Genomic DNA, 20,970 nt, shown 5'->3' with positions numbered 1-20,970 from the left:
CCAAGATAAGTTCTTTGAATGCTTCCCATTTTGAATTTGCTGTTGGTAACATCATCAGTTGGTCCCACTGCATAGAATTTAAATACTGTCTCAGTCCATCGTAGTCGCCTTTACGGAAGCAATAACCCTTCCCTTTACCCCTAATGGTAGTTACCTCTTTGAGTAAATCCCACTTCAGCACACTGTGATCACTGCCACCTAGTGGTTCATTTATCTGCAGATTCTTAATGCATGAAGAATCACTGCTGATAATCAAATCAAGAGTATTGCTCCCTCTAGTTGCCTCCCGAACATGCTGATGTAGAAAACAATCATCCAATAAATCCACAAAAGCCCTGCTAGTGTGTGAGTATCCAGCCCCCAAATTCCAGTCAATATCTGGGAAATTAAAATCTCCCATTATAAGACACTCTGATTTACTGGCCCATTCTATTTCCCTGTACAGTTCCTTATTATACTCATCAGAGTCATTAGGCCTATAGCACACTCCTACTCTCAATTTTGATCTCCCAATGTTTATGTCACACCAAACTGACTCCACACTGCACTGTCCAGCGATGTCGACTGGCTTCACTTCCTTGGTTTTTATGTGTTTCTTAACTAATAGCATAACACCTCCCCTCTTCCTATCCTGTCTATCCTTTCTGTAGACGTTGTACTCCCCAAATTGCAGTTCCGCATCCCTTATATCTGTGTGACACCACGTCTCTGATATCCCAACAATATCTGCCTTCGATGTTTTGAGCAATACCTCAAATTCATCAAATTTATTTACTAAACTCCTAGCATTGGTGTACACGCAAGTATACCTGCACCTGTTTCTATTCTTAGCTACCCTAACACAACCCATGTGTTTACTTGTACCACAATGGCTCCCAGCAGTCTCTGAAATACCATGCATCTTGTTTTTCAGGCTTCTGCTCATTCTAATAGAAGCAGTGCAAGAATCTCTTTCACCTCTGCCAGTGGCTACTGTCAATCTATTGGTCTTTGTCTCCCCCCAAACTAGCAGTTTTCCGACCCACCTAACACTGCCTCGATAGCATCAGCAAATATTCTTGCACCCTTTCTATTTAAGTGTATCCCATCCCTGTAGAAGCAATCTCTCCTGTTAACAAGTACAGTCCAGGCTGAAAAAAATTCTACCCCTTGAGCCTTGCACAATCTTTCCAGGGCCGAATTGATCGACAAGGCTCTCATCATATACTCCCTCCTATCGTGTCTGGGCAGAATTGCAGACACTTTCAAATTCAACCCTAATTCTCGGCTTTTGTTCAACAGTGACCTGTACTTGTTAAGTAATTCTGCCGGTCTCCTACTCTTAATATTATTAGTGCCAACGTGTACAACTATATCACCTTTTGTGCCCTTAAAAGATGATATTCGCTCTACAACGTCATCAACCTTTGCCCCTGGCAGACATACCCTGGTCCTGTTCCTCCTATCTTTTTTACAAAGCATGTTCCCCGTTTCCCTGACAATAGAGTCACCAACAACTACTAGTTCCTTCGGGACCAGCGCATTCTGCCTTGGGGGTTGTCTCTGTGTCACGCGATGCCCAAGTGCAAGCTCTGGCGTTGATGTGGGCAGCTGAGAGCTTGATGGGCCCCTCAATTTAGTTTCTTCGAGGGCATCCACCCTGTCCTTCAAGCTCTCATATAGGCCCAAAAGAACGCCGAGTTGTTGCCTGATATCGATACACTCCTTGCATCGCGCACACACAAAGACATCCCCCTTGGCAGTATCATGTCCCGTACCCGATTGCTCTGCAAACATCAAGCAAACAGTGCATTTTATAAGGCTGTGAGTCAGAGGACAACTGCCCCCCTCAGTTCTGCTCTGAGCCACAGCACTTCCATTAGCTTGAGCCTTTTGCTTTGCTGCTCTGGTCTGAGTCATGATTCTATTAATTTATTAATTAATTATGTTATGTTATTAATTATATTACGTTTGTAATCTAAGTCGTTATATGTATTTATTTAAACGTACAATTTAACTGCTAACGAAGTTCAACTAACGCTATCTAGTACGGTATATAACCTACGGTATATCTAGTACGGTATCACAATGGCGGGAAAGTTAATAACGGTAGTTACGAACACGTGGAAACCCTTACCGATACTTTTACAAGGCCGAGTAAAGAATAAATACACCAAATTAATCAAAAAATCACAAAATAATGTTATACTACTAAATTTAAATCAAAAGTTTTAGAAAAATAATAATTTCAAATCAATAAATAAGAAAAATCCACTTAGCGGCTTGGAACACGACCGTCACTAGTAGCCTCGTCAGCAGACTCGCGTCACTAGTGGCCTCGTCAGCAGACTCGTCAGCAGACATCCATTTAGGCCTAAACCTTGAACAATATTTCTTAGTTGGTATGAAAAGCCTAGGTGCTTCCAAGATTAATTCTTTGAATGCTTCCCATTTTGAATTTTCTGTTGGTAACATCATCAGTTGGTCCCACTCTATAGAATTTAAATACTGTCTCAGACCTCGGTAGTTGCCTTTATGAAAGCAAAATCCCTTCCCTTTACCCCTGATGGCAGTTACCTCTTTGAGTAAATCCAATTCAGCACACCGTGTTCACTGCCACCTAGTGGTTCCTTTATCTGCAGATTCTTAATGCATGAAGAATCACTACTGATAATCAGATCAAGAGTATTACTCTCTCTAGTTGCCTCCCAAACATGCTGCTGTAGAAAACAATCATCCAATAAATCCACAAAAGCATTGCTGGTGTGTGAGTGACCAACCCACAAATTCAAGTCAATATCTGGAAAAATAAAATCCCCCTGGTTTACTGGCCCACTATTTCTCTGTACAGTTGTTTATTATACTCATCAGAGTCATTAGGCCTATAACACACTCCTACTCTCAATTTTGATTTCCAAGTGCTTATGTCACACGAAACTGATTTGACACTGCACTGTCCAGCCATGTCGACTGGCTGTATTTCCTTGGATTTTATGTGTTTCTTAACTAAGAGCATAACCCCTCCTCCCTTCCTATCCTGTCTATTCTTCCTGTACACATTGTACTCCCCAAATTCCATTTCTGCATTCCTTATATCTGTGTGACACTACATCTCTGATATCCCATCAATATCTGCCTTTGATGTTTTGACCAATACCTCAAATTCATCAAATTTATTTACCAAACTCCTAGCATTGGTGTACACGCAAGTATACATGCACCTGTTCCTATTCTTAGCTACTCTAATACAGCCCATGTATTTACTTGTACCACAATGACTCTCAGCAGTCTCTGAAATCCCCTGCATCTTGTTTTCCAGGCTGCTGCTCATTCCAATAGAAACAGTGCAAGAATCACTTTCACCTCTGCCAATGGCTACTGTTAATATATTAGTCCGTGTATCCCCCCAAGCTAGCAATTTTCTGACCCACCTAACTGTACCTCGATAGCATCAGCAAATATTCTTGCACCCTTTCTATTTAAGTGCATTCCATCCCTGTAGAAGCAGTCTCTCCTGTTAACAAGCACAGACCATACTGAGAAAAATTCTATCCCTTGAGCCTTGCACAATCTCTCCAGGGCTGAATTGATTGAAAAGGCTCTCATCATATAATACCTCCTATTTTGTGTGAGCAGAATTGCAGACAATTTCAAATTCAACCCTAATTCACAGCTTTTTTTCAACAGTGACCTGTACTTGTTAAGTAATTCCGTCAGTCTTCTACTCTTAATATCATTAGTGCCAACGTGCACAACAATATTGCCTTTCGTGCCCTTAAAAGATTATATCTGCTCTACAACGTCATCAACCTTTGCCCCTGACAGACAAGCCCTTGTCCTGTTCCACCTATCCTTTTTTGCACAGTATGTTCCCCATTTCCCTGACAATAGAGTCACTGACAACTACTAGTTCCTGTGGGACCAGTGCATTCTGCCTTGGGGGTTGCCGCTGTGTTGGGTGATGTTCAAGTGCAGGCTCTGGTGCTGATGTGGGCAGCTGACATCTTGATGGGCCCCTGAATTTAGATCCTTTGAGGGCATCCACCCTGTCTTTCAAGCTCTCATATAGGCCCATACATAACATTGCTGAGTTGTCGCCTGATTTCTTCACACTCCTTACTTCGTGTTTGATGATTGCTCCACAAACATCAAACAAGCAGTACCTTTTAAAAGGCTGTGATTCAGAGGACCCCCCCCCCAGTTCTCCTCTGAGCCACAGCACTCCCATTAGCTTGAACCGTTTGCTTTGCTGCTCTGGCCTGAGTCATGATTTCGATTCAATTCCAAATAAAATTTCAATTTCAATAGAAAATTAACTCTAAACTTATATCCCAATGCAGTTATAACACTATATATATATATTTTTTTTCATTATACCTCAAGTTTAGTTATATAACTTCTGTATCTCCTATCAAGTTATATGTATTAATTAATAATGATACGTTTGTAAAATCTAAGTCATTATATGTATTTAGTTAAAAAAGTACAATTTAATTGACAATGAAGTTTAACAAGATTATAAATTTTACTGATTAATTGATAATACTATATCAATTAATAATACTAAGCTAACAAATTTCTAATACCATGCTACATGTTTCGCTATCTAGTTTTACCTTAAACCTTACGCTATCTAGTTCGGGATATTTATATATGTTGTATCGTATAACAATGGCGGCAAGTTACGAATGGTAAATCTACGGACACTAAGCATTAATTAACTTTCAAAATCGGGCTATCTAAATTCAAAATAAACCAAGGAGCTTGACTAGGTCTATAAGCTACTTATAGAAAATAATTTAATATAACAATTAAGTCAATAAAATGGCTAAATATAAATGAAAACTTACCGTTCGCCAGAGCTGCAAAACTTGTAAAACATGTGGATTGGATCCCCTTGACATCATATTAGGTAGGTGGTCATAATGTTTTGGCTCATCTGTGTACAAGATACTGCATCCAGGAAGCAATAACCCCAGAATAGCATGCAATTATTTGGTACTAAATACAAGGAAGTGGAGAAGGGAAAAGACCTAGAGGTAATTATACATTTTGAAGTGATATTCTCCGATTAGTGTAGTCAGGCTTCCAGGATGGCTCACAGGTTCTTGTCAATGATATACAGGAATTCTGCTATCTGGGATAAAGAGGTGATTATCCCGTCATACAAGGCAATGAATAAGCTTCACCTATTCAAGGTGAAGCCTATCCATTTTCACATTAGGAATTTTCATATAGGAAGGATGCAGAGCAGAGCAGAGCAACAAAATTAGCCAAAGTGGGCACAAAATAGTGCTCTTATGAATAAAGACGTGAGTCAAATAGATTGCACCATGTGGAAACTAGGCATCTGCAAAAATAGATCCAACTGAAGTGTTCAATGCTTCAAATGACTTAACTAAACTAAATGCAGATGGCATCCTTACAATGACATATGTAATTTTAAACTAGAAAAAAAACTGTGGTTACAAAGAAATTTGTTTTCAGCCAGAAACTAACTGATTTTCAACAAACTTCCATGTGGTGTTGTGGAAGTGAATAGTTTGAATAGGACTGTACAAATTGTTAGAAGCAAGTGTGCGTGCGTGCGTGCGTGTGTTTTGGCTGATGCTGTATAAGTTTGTGTACTTGGATCATTTTTCCACCACTGAAAAGTATTATTGCACTGTGAATATGACTTTTCATGTTGCCTAAACTCTAGAATATGAACCCCTCCCTGGCCTTGTGTCATCTTGGGCCTGCAGATATCTCTATGTATCTTCACTCACAATAAATGGATACTGTATTTACTTTTCAGAGGTGAGAGAGAGAGAGAGAAAGAGAGAGATATTATCTGCACTTCAGAATAGTTCCATGAATAATTTTATTAAACCAGTACTATGTGTGCAATGGTCAGTTTGATTCTATCTCCTTTTACACTCTATCCACACCCATCTTCAAGAAAGTTTTTTCTTTGGTTTCTCTACTAAAAAAAATTGTAAAAACCTTCATTAAAAAACATTGAGATGACTTAGTGCCTAGAATATTGGGCATAACCAGCAATTTCTTCAATAGCTTTTTATGGTGAGTGATTAGTTAGCATATTCACTCAAAAGCACTTTCAGTTTCAGCATATCCACATTTAACAACTCCTTTTATCCATTGCAACTTGCCCTTAATGCCATATTGCTCCAATTTGTACATTAGTCTTCCATGAGCCACAGTATCAAAAACTTTCCTAAAATCCAAGTATATGATATCAAAATTATTTTTTGCATCAAGTTCATTTGTGACCACATCATAGTATGCAATAAAATTTGTCAGACAAGACTTCCACTTAACAAATCCATGATGTGCTGAACTATAACTGCCGTCTTGTCTAAATGACCCTGCATCGCTTCCTTAACCAGTGACACCATTATTTTCCCTGGATCAAGAGTTAGACTAACAGTCTGTAATTACTCGTGTCACCTTTTGATCCTTTGTGAATTAGGGACACATTTGCATATCTCCAGTCCTCCGAGTCCATGGAAGCTTTCATAATTATGGCTAAGGGTTTGCATATTTCCTTTGCTGCTTCCTTTAATATAACTGGATAGATCCAAACCACCCCAGGTGCCTTTCTTATGTTCAATTTCAACAATTTTTCCTCCACTTTTCTCTCAGTTATTACAAAGTCAATTAGCTCCTTGCCAGAGTGTGATAAGCTTCTGGCCTCCACTTCCCTACAGACCTCCTCATGTATGAATGCAGATGCAAAATACTCATTCAGTGTGTCATCTACCTCAGTAGGTTCATCAACAATCGAACCGTCGATGTCAAGTGGATCAATCTGATTCATCACCTTCCTTGTAGAGTTTACATAAGTAAAGAAGTCTTTACTGTTTTTCTTTGCATTGTTTGCCAAAGATTTCTGCCTCTGTAATCTGCCTTTCCTTGCCTAACATCCTTTGTGACTTGATTACAGACTATCTTATATCTACCATAGGCATTTGTGTCTTCTGATAATTTATATGCATCCCATGCATTTTTCTTCTGCTACGAGACTCATTAGGTCATCTGACATCCATTTAGGCCCAAACCTTGAACAGTATTTCTTAGTTGGCATGAAAAGTCTAGTAGCTTCCAAGGTCAATTCCTTTAATGCTTCCCATTTAGAATTTGCTGTTGGTAACATCATCAGTTGGTCCCACTGTATAGAATTTAAAAAATCTCTGCAACCACTGTAGTTACCTTTACAAAAGCAAAAATCCTTCCCTTTACCTCTGATGGTAGTTACATCTGTAAGTAAATCCCACATCAGTACACTGTGTTCACTGTCACCTAGTGGCTCCTTTATCTACAGTTTCTTAATGCACGAAGAATAACTGCTGATAATAATGAGATAAAGAGTATTACTCCTCTGGTTGCCTCTCGAACACGCTGTGTAGAAAACAATCAACCAATAAATCCACAAATTAAAGTAGGCAGCAAAGGAGGTAAGCAAACTCTTAACCATAATTCAGGAAAGGTTCCTGCTTACTAGCGATGTACAAATGCACAAAGGGGATCAAAGGGTGACATGAGTAATTACAGACCTCTTAACTTAACTTAACTAAATTTCCCAGGAAAATAATGGAGTTATTACATACAGATGAACAGACAAAGAAATAATAACTGCCATATTTCAATTGGTCTGATTTTGCTCCACATAGTTTTCGTCTCCAGCTCAGGACCCTGGGTGTGTCAAGCCAATACTCACCAGATGTGAGCACCTGGGGTTGAGTTATTACATGTGGATGGACAGACAGATGTAGTGAAGACAATAGGTACTTTAAGCATATACGGAAATGAACCTAAAACCTACTCCAATAATCTGTACATCTCCTCTAATAATATGTCCAATGCTTCCTTAAATTTATTCAAACTAAAATACCACAACACCAGATGGAAGTTTGTTTAGACAACCAATTACTTTCTGGCTGAAGGCATTCTGCACACCTATCCTGCAGCCATTCTTTTTTTCAATTTAAGTTTATGATCCAAAAACGAGGCTTCCATATCTGCATGTGGCATTCAAGCTGTGGCCTAACTATTGCTGTATACAATTACATAATCATCTCCTTCTCAATGCTGGAAAAATTCCTGTATATCATTGACAAAACTCTATGAGGCGTCTAAGAGGAGTTATTACATGCAGACAAACAGACAGAAATGAACAAGACAATAGGTGTTTTTGCATATCTGCACTGCTCAGAGAAGTTCATATTATGATTACCACTAGATCTTTTTCATTTTCCACCACCCCAAGTGTGATTCTTCCCAAATGGTATGTCATTCAGATGTAGGATAGATGTGAGGAAATTTGCCTTTAGCCAGCGGGTGGTTGGTTGGTGGAATAGATTTCCATCCCTTGTCGTGGAAGTTGATAGCCTAAATAAGTTTAAGGCTCAGCTGGACAGGTATTTCGAACGAACAGAGGGGTGAAGTGGAAGTGGTTATTTTTTATTTATTTATTTATTTTTATTTTTTTTTTTTTGGCTGATGCTGCATAAGCTTGCTTTCTTGCATCAAATGCCTCTACTAATGCTAATTCTGGGATTACTGTTTTCTGTAAAGCAAGACCTTGCATTTATCAATGTTAAATCTCATGCCATTTCTCTGCACATCTGCCTAATTTTTCTAGGTCTTGTTGCAGTAGCATGTCTTTATTCTTGTCATTAAATACCCTGCTAAACTTTTTATTAGCATTAGCATAGGCACATGATGCAAGAAAGCAAGCTTATATAACATCAGCCAAAAAAAAACCCTTATTTCACCCATCCACTCACTCCAAATGTTTGTCGAGTTCTGCCTTGAATCTATTTAAGCTATCAACTTCTACAACAACAGATGAAAGTTTGTTCCACCAATCAACCACCCGCTGGCTAAAGGCAAACTTCTGCACATCTATCCTACAACCGTCTTTCCTCAATTTGAATTTATGCCCTCTCAGGCGATTATTCTGAGCAAGAGGAAGAATCCCATATGCATTGAGCATGCTCAAACCATTCAAAGCTTTATACAACTCAATCAGATCCCCTTGCAGGTGCCTAGTCTTCAGACACTGTAATTTGCAAAACTTAAGCCTTTCTTTGTAAAAGCAACCCTTTATTCAATTCACTAATCTTGTTGCCCCTCTCTGTACTCGTTCCAACAGCTCTACATCTTCTTAAAATGGGGTATCATCTATAAACATGGATAACAAGCTTAACTTGCCTTTATCAGTAATAATGAAAACAGTAAGGGTAACCCTGAGCTCCTCTTACTGTTTCAAAGACCTCCCTTAAATCTAAAGATGTTCTTATAGTTCAGGAGAGGTTCTTCTGTATATTATGGGTAAAAGGTTTGCTTCTTGGACTAATAACATTAGTCCCAGAAGAGCAGTTCCTATTTATAACCACCTTCTGCCACTCAATCTGCCCTTTAACTGCAGCAGTAACTTCCTACTAAGGCCATATAGCGTCAATTTGTACACCACCCTTTCATGTGGAAGAGTATCAACAGCTTTGTATGTAAGTATATAATATCAAAATTATTTTTTGTATCCAGTTTCACTGTTGCTGCAACATAGTAGCTAATCAGATTGGTCAGACAAGACCCCTCTTAACAAATCTATGCTGTGATTTCTGCATAACACTGTATTACTTCTTTAACCACTAAAGCAATTATATTCCGTAAACTTCTGTTCTATAGAAAATAATTTATTTAGTCAAGTCAAGCTTACAGGTATATAATTTTTATTCACTTTACCCTTTGACCCAACTCCTTTGTAAATTGGGGATATATTCACGTCTCCGATAAATAGGAACCTCCCTGAATCCAAAGACACTCATATATTATGAGTAACGGTTTGCTGAACTCTTTAGCTGCCTCTTTCAATATAATTGGATAGATCTTATATATCATATAAATGATTATATCATTTGAGTGATTAGTAATCAGTAACTACTAATCATTCGATTACTGAAATCATTTGATTGTGTCCATTACTAGTAATTACTACATGTTTTTCCTTCAGGTCACTAATTTTTGTGGACCTCTGTAAGAGCTGAATAGAAAAAGTCATCGTTGATAATGCTGAAATCTCTGATCATATCTTTTTCAAAAGCTATTAAACTGTGGCATTTATCCATGGCTGTTATGGCCAGGTTTAACTGTTACTGAGTGCTGTGCTGCATGTTGGCCACATCAGTCTTATATAGTTACAACCTAATTCAAAATGAAGTAACAGCTTAGAACTGGAGCCATATGACATGAATGTATTTATATTTCAATGGTGATCAAAATGAGGAAGGAGAGAGAGAGAGAGAGAGAGAGAGAGAGAGAGAGAAAATTTGAAAATATATTTCTTACCAATGAGGAAGTCTCCATCAGAACTATAAAGGCATCTAAAGTTGAAAAAAAAAAAAGAAAAAAAAAGACGAAGAATTAAAGTTGGTTTTTCAATAAGATAAATTTTAAAAATTCAGTAATTTGGGTAAAATCTAGAAATCCATACCCAAAATATCATATCAAGAGAATGTGTGATGGCAGAGTAAAATATGTTTTAATTAAATAAGCATTATTGGTTGTAAAATCTAATGCTGTATATGTATGTATATATACATGTATGTACAAACAACACTTGATATATTCCATAGATACATACCTGAAGATTATGGAGTAAATAAAAGTAATTTCTCCATTGGATATATATGTATGTAATACTGCCAAATAATTTAATATTTAGTATTTAATAATTTAATTATTAAAAAAATAATAATTATAACATTTATTAAAGACAAAACAATGCAAATCAAAGAAATTAAAATCAAAGAAACTTATTTTCAGTGACAAACTTCTGGAATTTTTCTTTTTGCCCTAATTTATTAATGTTACTATTTTAAGTTTGTTTTCATGCATTTCTACTTCTTTCTCTTGATTTACAGTTTAGCAAGGTGAGTGCTGTAAAACCAAAAGGTTATTACTATTATCAAAAATGGTCAAATTCGTAAAACTTCAGATAAAACTGTCACTACGAGTTGTCAAATTTATAAAGCTGGCTTAATTTTTTTTTGGTAAAGGCTAAAAATTAAGCCAATTATCCACTACCAATTCCTTAAATGTCAACCTCCAATTAATTTTCCAATGGGACAAAAAATTAGTTAACTTCAATCCTAAACTTCATCCTGTTTTTATCAAAAAAAAAGTCTACTGCTTCTATGCGCATCTTTGATAACACTCAGATTTCTAGACAAGATCATGTATCTCTATAGCAGATTATTGACTTCTAATCTCTCTCTTGGCATAAACAAATCACAAATATTTCTTCTCTGCATCAAAAAAACTGGGTTTTCTTTTCACTTTCAGTGTTACTTTTCCTCTGCAACAACTCCAGGGGCTCACATCTGGTGAGTATGAGCTTGGCACACCCAGGGTCTTGAGCTGGATATCATCATTCTTCTCTTTCTTGGTGATTTCCTTCTACTTCTGACTCTTGTGCTTACTCGCTCTCTCTCTCTCTCTCTCTCTCTCTCTCTCTCAGTGTAACTCAGAAATTTTTTATGGCTGGTGCAGCATAAGCCTCAGGCTTCCTTACACTATATGGCTAATAATAATAATAACTCATTATAAACAAATATCAAATCCACCCTACCATGGAATATTGTTCCATCTGATATGGTATTTCCAAAAGCTCTAAGCTTCCAGATGGTATTCAAAAAACAGGGAAAACATTAATTAATGACCTGTCTCTCCACTCTGTCTCATAGATGTTCAGTTTCTGCTAAAAGACTTTTCTATAAATACATCAATGGGAACTGTTCTTTTGAATTGGCATTGGCGATTCCCTCAACTCTCTTCCAACCAGTCTAAACACACACCACAACAAATCAACATCCATTCCCCATATTTATTCCTTCTACTTCTATTCTCTGGAATAACCTCCCAACAGGTATATTTCCCAAAAATTACAATCTATAGAAATTTAAGTCTAATCTCAACAAGTACCTTTTATCTTCTCAGTCTTCAACCCATACATGATGCTGCTAAATATTACACTATTACAAATTCTAATACTTTTCATGTTTGGGGTTTTTCACAAAAAAAAAAAAAAAAAAAAGGATATATATATATATATATATATACATCTTAAAGAGATATACTGATTATATACTTAAAGAGACCTCATAAATCTGGGTTAAATTCTCCAAACCAAAAGTAATGTTGGAGAATTCAGCTCTGGTTGATGATCACCTATGTAAACAAAGTATACATAGCCCCCCCCACCCCTCCGCTGCTTCCTTCACCGCCACAACACTTGTTATCAGGAGAGACTGTTATTACAGGGATAGGATACACTTGAATAGAAGGGTTGCAGGAATATTTGCTGATGTTATTGAGGCAGTGGTAGGTGGGTCAGAAAACTGCTAGCTAATAGTAATATTAGCAAACTAATAGTTTAACTAGAGCTGCAGGCAGAGTTAAAGTGATTCTTGCATTGCTACTATTGGTATGTGCAGCAGCTGAAAAGCAAGGTGTCTGGGATTTCAGGCCCTGCTGTGGGTCATCATGGAACAAATAAATACATGGGTTGTGTTAGGGTAACTAAGTGTGGCAACACATGCATGTATACTTGCATGTACACTAATACTAGGAGCATTGTAAATAAATTTGATGAATTTGAAGTATCGATTAAGTCATCAAATGTAGACATTGTAGGAACAGTGGAGACATGGTGACACTCAGACATAAATGATGTTGAATTTGAATATGGGGAGTATGATGCATACAGGAAGGACAGACAGGGAAAGAGAGGTGGAGGGATTATGCTCTTAGTTAAGAAGAATATTAAATCTAAGACAGTGCATCCAGTTGAACTGGGTGAAGAGTGCAATGTTGAGTCAGTTTGGTGTGATATAAGCACTGGGAAAACTAAATTGTGTGTTATGGGTCTAATGACTGTGATGAGCGAGTTACGGGTCTAATGACTGTGAACGGCTATATAGGGAAATAGAATGGGCCAGCAAATCAGAATGTCTCATAATGGGGGAATTTAACTTTCCAGATATTGATTAGAATTTATCGATTGGTCACGCACACACTAGCAGGAGTTTTGTGAATTTCTTGGATGACTGTTTTTAAAGGAAGCATGTTAGAGAGGCAACAAAAGGAAGCAATACTCTTTATCTCATTATCAGTAGTGATTGATCATGCATTAGCATTAGTAGAGGTATGCGATGCAAGAAAGCATGCTTATACAGCATCAGCAAAAAAAAAAAAAAAAACATTCCCATTTCACCCATCCAATGGGGAGTATGATGTATACAGGAAGGACAGACAGGGAAGGAGAGGTGGACAGGTTATGGTCTTAGTTAAGAAGAATATTAAATCTAAGACAGTGCATCCAGTTCTTCCTTGAATCAATTTAAGCTATTAACTTCCACAACAGTAGATGGCAGCCTGTTACAACAATCAACCACCCACTGGCAGAAGGCAATCTTCCACACATCTATTGTGCAACCATCTTTTCTCAACTTCAATTTATGATGTGTACAGGAAGGACAGACAGGGAAGGAGAGGTGGAGGTGTTATGCTCTTAGTGAAGAAGAATATTAAATCATCCAGTTGACTTGGGTGACGAGTGCATGTGTATGTGTGTGTAGTCTCAGCAAGTCGAAAAACACCATTAATATTCAGCTTATTCAATCCATAGTCTCAGCAAGAGGAAAAACACCATTAACATTCAGCTTATTCAATCCATTCAAGGCTTTAAACACCTCAATCAGATCTCCCCACAGGTGCCTAGTCTCCAGATTCTGTGATTTTCAGAACTGAAGCTTTTCTAGGTAAGAGCACTCTTTTGTTTCCTTCACCAACCTGGGTGCACTGCTCTGCACCAGTTCCAGCAAATACATTCATCCTAAAGTGAGGCCTCTAGACATGCCTATAATACTCAAGATGTGGCCTAAGCATAGCTTTATAAAAGAGATAATCATTTCCTTATCCCTGCTACAAATATTTCTATATATCATTGAGAAAACCCCATTAGCTGTCCTGGCAGCATGGCTGCACTGCTCAGAAAATTTAATAACTAACTGCACAATTTCCCCCCCAGGGTTTTTTTTTATTCTCCACTTCCCTGAGTATTGTACCACACAGTTGATAAGTTACGCTGAGGTTGCTGCTATCCATGTGACAGTACCTTGCATTTGTCAATGTTAAACTTCAGCTGCCATTTCTCACCCTATCAACCCATTTTGCCTAGATCTTGTTGCAGTAGCTCAGCCTGATGACTATCGTTAATCACCCTGCCAACCTTTGTATCATCTGTAAACTTAAACATTAAGCCTGAGTAAGCCATCAATATCACTGATAAATATTGAAAACAACAATGGACCCAACAACATAGTAGCAAGCATCCATAGTAGCAACTTGCCCTTAATGCCATACTGCTCCAATTTGTACAGTAGTCTTTCATGTGCAACAGTATCAAAAGCTTTTCTGAAATCCAAGTATGATATATTTGTATATCACATACCAAGTATATGACATCCAATTCCCTTGTGAACACATCATAGTATCCAATAAAATTGGTCAGACAAGACTTCTCCTTAATAAACCCATGCTGCATTTGAACTATAACTGCATTCTTGTCAAGATGATCCTGTAAAGCTTCTGTAACCAGTGATGCCATTATTTTCCCCAGAACAAAAGTTAAACTAACAGGTCTGTAATTATTCATGTCACTCTTTGATCCCCTCTGTGTAAACTGGGGATATATTTGGACTCCATAGCTGAGTGGTCAGGAGCGGGAGTGCAGTAGTAGCACATGCTCTTTGAGTAGACTAGGGTTCAAGTCCTGATTGTTAAATACAGTCGATCTGCCAACTCGTACTGGACCAGCATGGCAGATTATGGTCCATTTCTTTCAGCATGAATTGTTGAGGAGGCTTCCATCCTACAGTGGATTGATAATGGCTGCAGTTTACCTTTTTTTTTTTTTTTTTTTTGGACATCTCCAGCAGAGGTGTATTGCTAAAAAAAAATAGTACCGGAATGCTCATTCTCCAGAAGACTATATGATAACACCACATTAACTGAATCAGACTTCAGACTCACGGTTCATAGAACAACCAGTTCTAGCATTCAGGTCATGGCAAATCAAAATGCAGCGTTTGCACGCATCACAGTATATCTCATTCGTTGGATCTCTTTATCTAACACATTGTTATTCCACAGGCTTCTTTCTGTTTTAGCGTGCCTGCTTGTCTATGTAATGTTCTCTGTGAATCACTCGGCTTCTGACAAGGCTTCTGACAAATACGCTAATATGTATTTCCAGAAGACCTGGGTTTCAAATGATAGTCCAGTAGTTGGATTAGGACAAAAATCTTGCACCCTCAAGCCCACTCAGACTTAAATAAGAGTAAGCCCGCAGCATCAAGATCGCGTTGTGATTAACTCAAAGGTTCTCCTTAAGTTGAACTTTGAGCCCACATAACTCCAACTCAAAATCTACTCAATAAATTATGTGTAACAGAGAACTGTCACAAGGCAAAATGATCAACAAAACAAGATTTATTAAAGATATAAGTCATATACATGAGTACATTTGAACTGGTCAAAGCTTTAGAAGCATTATAACAAGCATTATCTTAGCAGTATTAGAATTTTGGAATGTTCTTCATGTGCTTTTCCACTTGCGAAAATTCACAATCACTGATGACAGTCATGTCATACAATTGTTCCATTATTAGAATAAGAATACATCTGTCAACCTAACAATTATAACGAGTATTATAACAACTAATTGGTCAGGTCGCGTTAACTGTTAAATTCTAACTATGAAAAGTAATTTGTCAGAATGATTTTTATGAGAAGAGAGGTCAGTGTGTGTGTGAATTTAAGGCAAGGGAAAAGTATAATTAACTTCTAATGGTTGAGTTTATATTGTTTCAGAAAAAGGCTAATCACTTACCGACAAAATGTCTTTCTTTCTTGGCGCTCCTTGGTACTACCGTTTGATCCATAATTACGACTTTGGGCTATCTTCCTCGATTTTCTTTATTGGCTGATCTTCCACTCTCTCTTCACTACTTTCAGCACTAGAAAAACTCTACCATATACTGGAAAAACCTCTTGTAAATCTTCAACTGTTTTCTAAGTCTCTCAGATCTCACTCTGACTCTTCCAACACCGAATCCCACGAAATCTACGTTAAGACTGGCAAGCTCTCCCGGTTTCTTTCCCCTTTCCCTATAAATACCTCTCTATTCCCCTTTCCATTCTGACCTCACGGGTCAATAATGTGAGGTGAGGAACTAACTTGGGGACAGTCAACTTTGGAATTTGATGCAACTGAAAATGAAATATTGTAGGAAGAAGGAAATCCCATGATTGTGTAAGGGAGTTTCTTTTGTTTTAAAATCGCGTCATCGAACATAAATCGATATACTTTTACGAACGGAATTTTAGAATGACAGTCATTGGGTTTATAAGTTTCGATCTCGTAAGGAATTATGTCTCATGTTCTAATTTCTCACTCTCTTCTGTCACAAGTCGCAATCTGCTCTTTTCGTTCCTGAGGCAATTTAAGCAAACACAAACTACCTGTTGCCGTCGGGGAGAGGGCACTGACGTCATCTAATTGCTCTGGGCACTAAACGCGGTGTATCATTTCAACAACAACTTCCCCCTAGGGCGGCGACTGACTGCTGCTACGAAATCAAAAGTTAAACGGCATTCATTCCATCAGATTAGTTGTATAGACTGTGGAAAAAGTACAGGACACTTTGAAGAATAAATGCTTCTTAAAAGCAGGTGAAAGGGATAAAAAATGATGGCATTTTTTAACACTTTAACATTGTACTTTAGTAAGAAATGTTCAAGTTTCATTGCAAAATTTATGTTTTTGTTTTTAAATAAATTTTTAAAGACATCTATTAATTTTAAATATTACTATTAATATATATTTTTAGTAGCAATGGGTAAAATAGATATTTCTCCCTCCCCTTTGATTATGCCATTGTTTCATAATATTAGGTGTATAAATTTAATGATTTTCATTATGGCATTTATAAAAAAAGTACAGGAACGTCGTTTCGGCCCAAAAACACTACTGATATCCAATCTGGAGACCTCCCCTGAATCCAAGGATGCTCTCCTCATTATGGCTAAGGGTTTGCTTATCTCCTTTGCTGTCTTCCCTTAATATAATTGGATAGATTCCAATCATCCCAAATGCCTTTTTTATGTCCATCTTCAACAATTTCTCCTCCACTTTCCTTTCATATCTTTTATGATGGATGAAAAACAAAAAGTTCAGATCAAGTTAAAGTATTTCTATTTTTTTTTTTTTATAAATGATGTGCAGTTTCCAGTAGCACTTTCATTATGTAAACTTTCTTTAAAGTATTTAAGGGCAAAGGCCTCATGTTACGAGGTAGAATGACTAATATGTAGGTTAGTACAAATGCATCATTTTAACTTAGCTATCTACCAAAGTAGCTATCTACAGCTATCTTAAGCTATCTATAGATAGCTATCTATAGCTATCTAACATAGCTATCTACCAAAGTAGATAGCTATGTTAAAATGATGCATTTGCACTAACCTACATATTAGTAAACTTTCTTTTATTCTTTCTATAAATTTACCATTTCAAATTGTGATAACTTTAAGTTTGAAAAGGAGATATACTTCTCAGCAAGCCTTTTTATAGTTTTTTCTGTTTTGAAATTTCTTTCAGTCAACCTTATTTACATAGGCAGATTTTATTTCCATAAAATTAGCATTACTCTTGTTCAACTCTGGGCTGCCAAAAAAGCCAACTACCTTGGTTGAATTTTTCAAGTTTCATTTCCCCATTTGGTTGGCACTGGCAAGAATTTTACACATATCTGACTCCTAATCTCAAAATATTTTAATTCTCATCCTCCTTATTGAGTAAAGAAATTCATTTTATGTGTACAAATATACTGCAGACAATAAATAACTAAATTTTCAGTTTCTTCTCTCTAAGAAACAAGTTTTGTTTCCATTAATTTCTACCCAAAATAAAATAAGAAACAAGTACACCTTATTTTGAATGAATAATAGACAAGAACACATTTTGAATAAATAACTGACAAAAACACAATTTCTTCAGTAGAAAGAAAACTATATTTCAAGATAAACAAACTTGCACAATATAATTAAACAGATAAGACCTTTCTAGCTTCATTAAGGATTCCAGCTTTGCTGATTAATTATAGCTATCATAACTTTAGAATATGATCCAAATTCTCTATTATGTTTGCTAGGAGGTTTCTGCTTTAATATCTTTAATTTAGAAAACTCACACCAAAATATAATTACACCTCTCTCTTGCTCCCTCAATACATACGTGAATGTTAACGTACTTGACAATGTTAAGACAAGCTGACATTGTGCTTTATTGTTGCCATGTGCTGTCTGTCACACAACACAGAGAGTATGAACTACCACTTCACAACAATAAGAATGTACACTGAAAGGACAGAATTCATGGGATACCTAGTTTCAGGGCAATGCGACGCTGTCGCCCTCTGGCTAGTGGACGAACTCACTGCTTGGCAGGTATATAGGGACTCAGCATTCACGTAGATGGTAATTCGATGTCAGTGTGGATAGATGTAGTGAGTTAACAGACTCTGAAAGAGGGATGATAGTGGGTGCCCAACACATGGGTCACTATCACGGAGGTGGTACAGAAATTGCACTATCCCCGTTCGACAGTATCAAGAGTCTATTGGGAATACACCATTTCCAGAATAACATCTCATTGCTGTCCACGGAAATGGTGGGGGAGGAAGGTGGTAGATGAACGTGGCCATTGACATTCTTCAATGACTTCAATGAGGGAGGTGCCAGAAACATCTCCACCAAGACCATCAGGCAATCATTAGCTGCAATAGGTTATGGGAGCCGCCGACCCACCAGAGTCCCAGTGCTAACACCACAACACAGGACTTATTATGCCTCAACTGGGCAAAAGAACATAGGCACTAGACCTTGGATGATTGGAGGCTGGTCTCCTGGTCTGATGAGTCCTGTTTCCAGTTATTTTGAGCAGACAGGAGGGTACATATCTGGCAGAAACTGCACAAAACTATGCACCCGTCATGTCACCATGATGGGTGCATAGCTTCGTGGCATACATTGGGACCTCTGGTATGTCCAAACACATCTCTGAATGGTCCAGGTTACGCATCCATCCTTGCAGGCCATCTGCATCCCTTTATGGTTGTCATGCACCCATAGGGCAATGAACTCTTCCAGCAGGACAATTCACCTCCCCACAGAGCCATGGTGACTAGTTCATGGTTCTAAGAGCATTCCACAGATTTTAGCACCATGGGACGGCCTCCCTGTTCACTGAACATGAACCCTGTGGAGCATCTTTGGGATGCTGTGGAAATGTCTATTCGAGCTTTGGATCCTGCACCCAGGAACGCAATGGAATTTACAATACTATCCAAATATAAAATTGAAATATGGAATCTAAATCATAAACATTATACTACTATATAAATAATTCCTTCGCAAAAAAACAAAATTCAATCAAAATTGTAATTTAGTGTTTTGTTTTTAATGGCGGCTTTTTTCTGTATATTCTCAACAATGTAAAAAAATATTTTTTTAACATTGTATGTTTGATTTCAGCTCAAGTGACTATAAAATCATCATTATAATTAAAAATAGTATATTTATAAATTAATATTTACCTATTTTCAAAATTGAAATCAATCATATGAATCAATTTATTTTTTCCATCTTTAATACCTTTGTAAATTAATTTAAGTTTTTTTATTATTATTAAGTGATGAAATATTTTTCTTGGTTCTTTTGTAAATCTATCTGGTAGAAATACTTTAAAAGTACTTTTATTGTCATCAGATAAGGTAACAGTTATTTTTTGTCTCTATATTGTGTTTTTTCTTTTTCGAATCCTTTTTTTTTTTTAAATAAGGAGTATCAATATCTAAATCTTTTGATCTTTTAATTGAAGTTAATTGAAATTGACTAATTGCTTTGTCTTTTTTCAAGTTCCATTTATATGAAAAAAAAAATGTTTTTTCATAAACGGAAACAAAATTCTGTAAGAAATGTAATCAAGAACAAAATGAAATGGAAGTTAAAATCTCTCATCCTCACTGTAAAGACTAATAAAAAATATCAAAAAAATATTATAATTGATATTCTTTTATAGATGAGCATATTAGATGAGAATATAAGAAAATTAGATGAGCATATAAAATATAGTTAGGAAAGAACGTTACGTGGTTGTTTTCTATTAGGGTTATTATTATATTAAAACTACTCATACCACGTGAAAATTGACAATATAGTTTATTAGGCCATTCGTCCAAATTACTATACATTAACATGACATTTCGGGTATCTTACCAATACCCATCATCAGGCCAAGCTACCGATGCTCCCAGAAATATGCACACCCGGTTTCTGGGAACATCGGCAAGAGGTGTCTGTCAGCAGCATGGTCTGATGATGGGTATCGGTAAGATACCCGAATGGCCTAATAAACTATTGTTAATTTTCACACGGTATAAGAGTGGTTTTAACATAATAATAACCTTAATGGAACATAGAAAAATCATTGTACACAAATTTGGAAGAAAAATAACAACTTAGTTGAATAGATATAGAAGGTTAGATTTACATATAAGAAGTCTTATGGAACTGAAAGGGGGAAAAATATGCAAAAAATATGAAAAAGAAAAGCTTATTTCAGAATTTCCAAAATATCCAAGGTCTGATATTTATTGAATAGTATGTAAAGAATGTGCAAAAAATTATCTCATTAACAAGTATAATTATGATGTGGATTAGGACTGGGATGAAAGTTCATAAATTAACTTGGAATCAGTCTTCATCAAAAATCTAAAAAATTAATAAAAAGTTAAGAAAACCACAAGCAATTAATGAAAATTTTAATTGTTTTAGCCCTAAATTTTTTTTTAAATCATGTAA

At 36.8% G+C, this 20,970-nt stretch overlaps 1 protein-coding gene across 3 annotated transcripts in view; it reads right to left on the bottom strand.

Annotated features, from left to right (window-relative positions):
* Positions 1-20,970, bottom strand: part of hgo (homogentisate 1,2-dioxygenase) — a 431,143-nt gene that overhangs the window by 181,665 nt on the left and 228,508 nt on the right. For all 3 annotated transcript variants that reach the window (XM_090379845.1, XM_090379846.1, XM_090379847.1), the window contains one exon: positions 10,333-10,367. In XM_090379845.1, the coding sequence (XP_090235971.1) occupies positions 10,333-10,367 (35 nt within the window). The remainder of the gene's footprint in view (positions 1-10,332; positions 10,368-20,970) is intronic.

This window comes from Mastigoproctus giganteus, chromosome 8, assembly GCF_048544385.1.
Source record: "Mastigoproctus giganteus isolate SK-2022 chromosome 8, ASM4854438v1, whole genome shotgun sequence".
NCBI classification, from domain to species: Eukaryota; Metazoa; Arthropoda; class Arachnida; order Uropygi; family Thelyphonidae; genus Mastigoproctus; species Mastigoproctus giganteus.
This window is presented reverse-complemented; position numbering and strand designations above follow the sequence as displayed.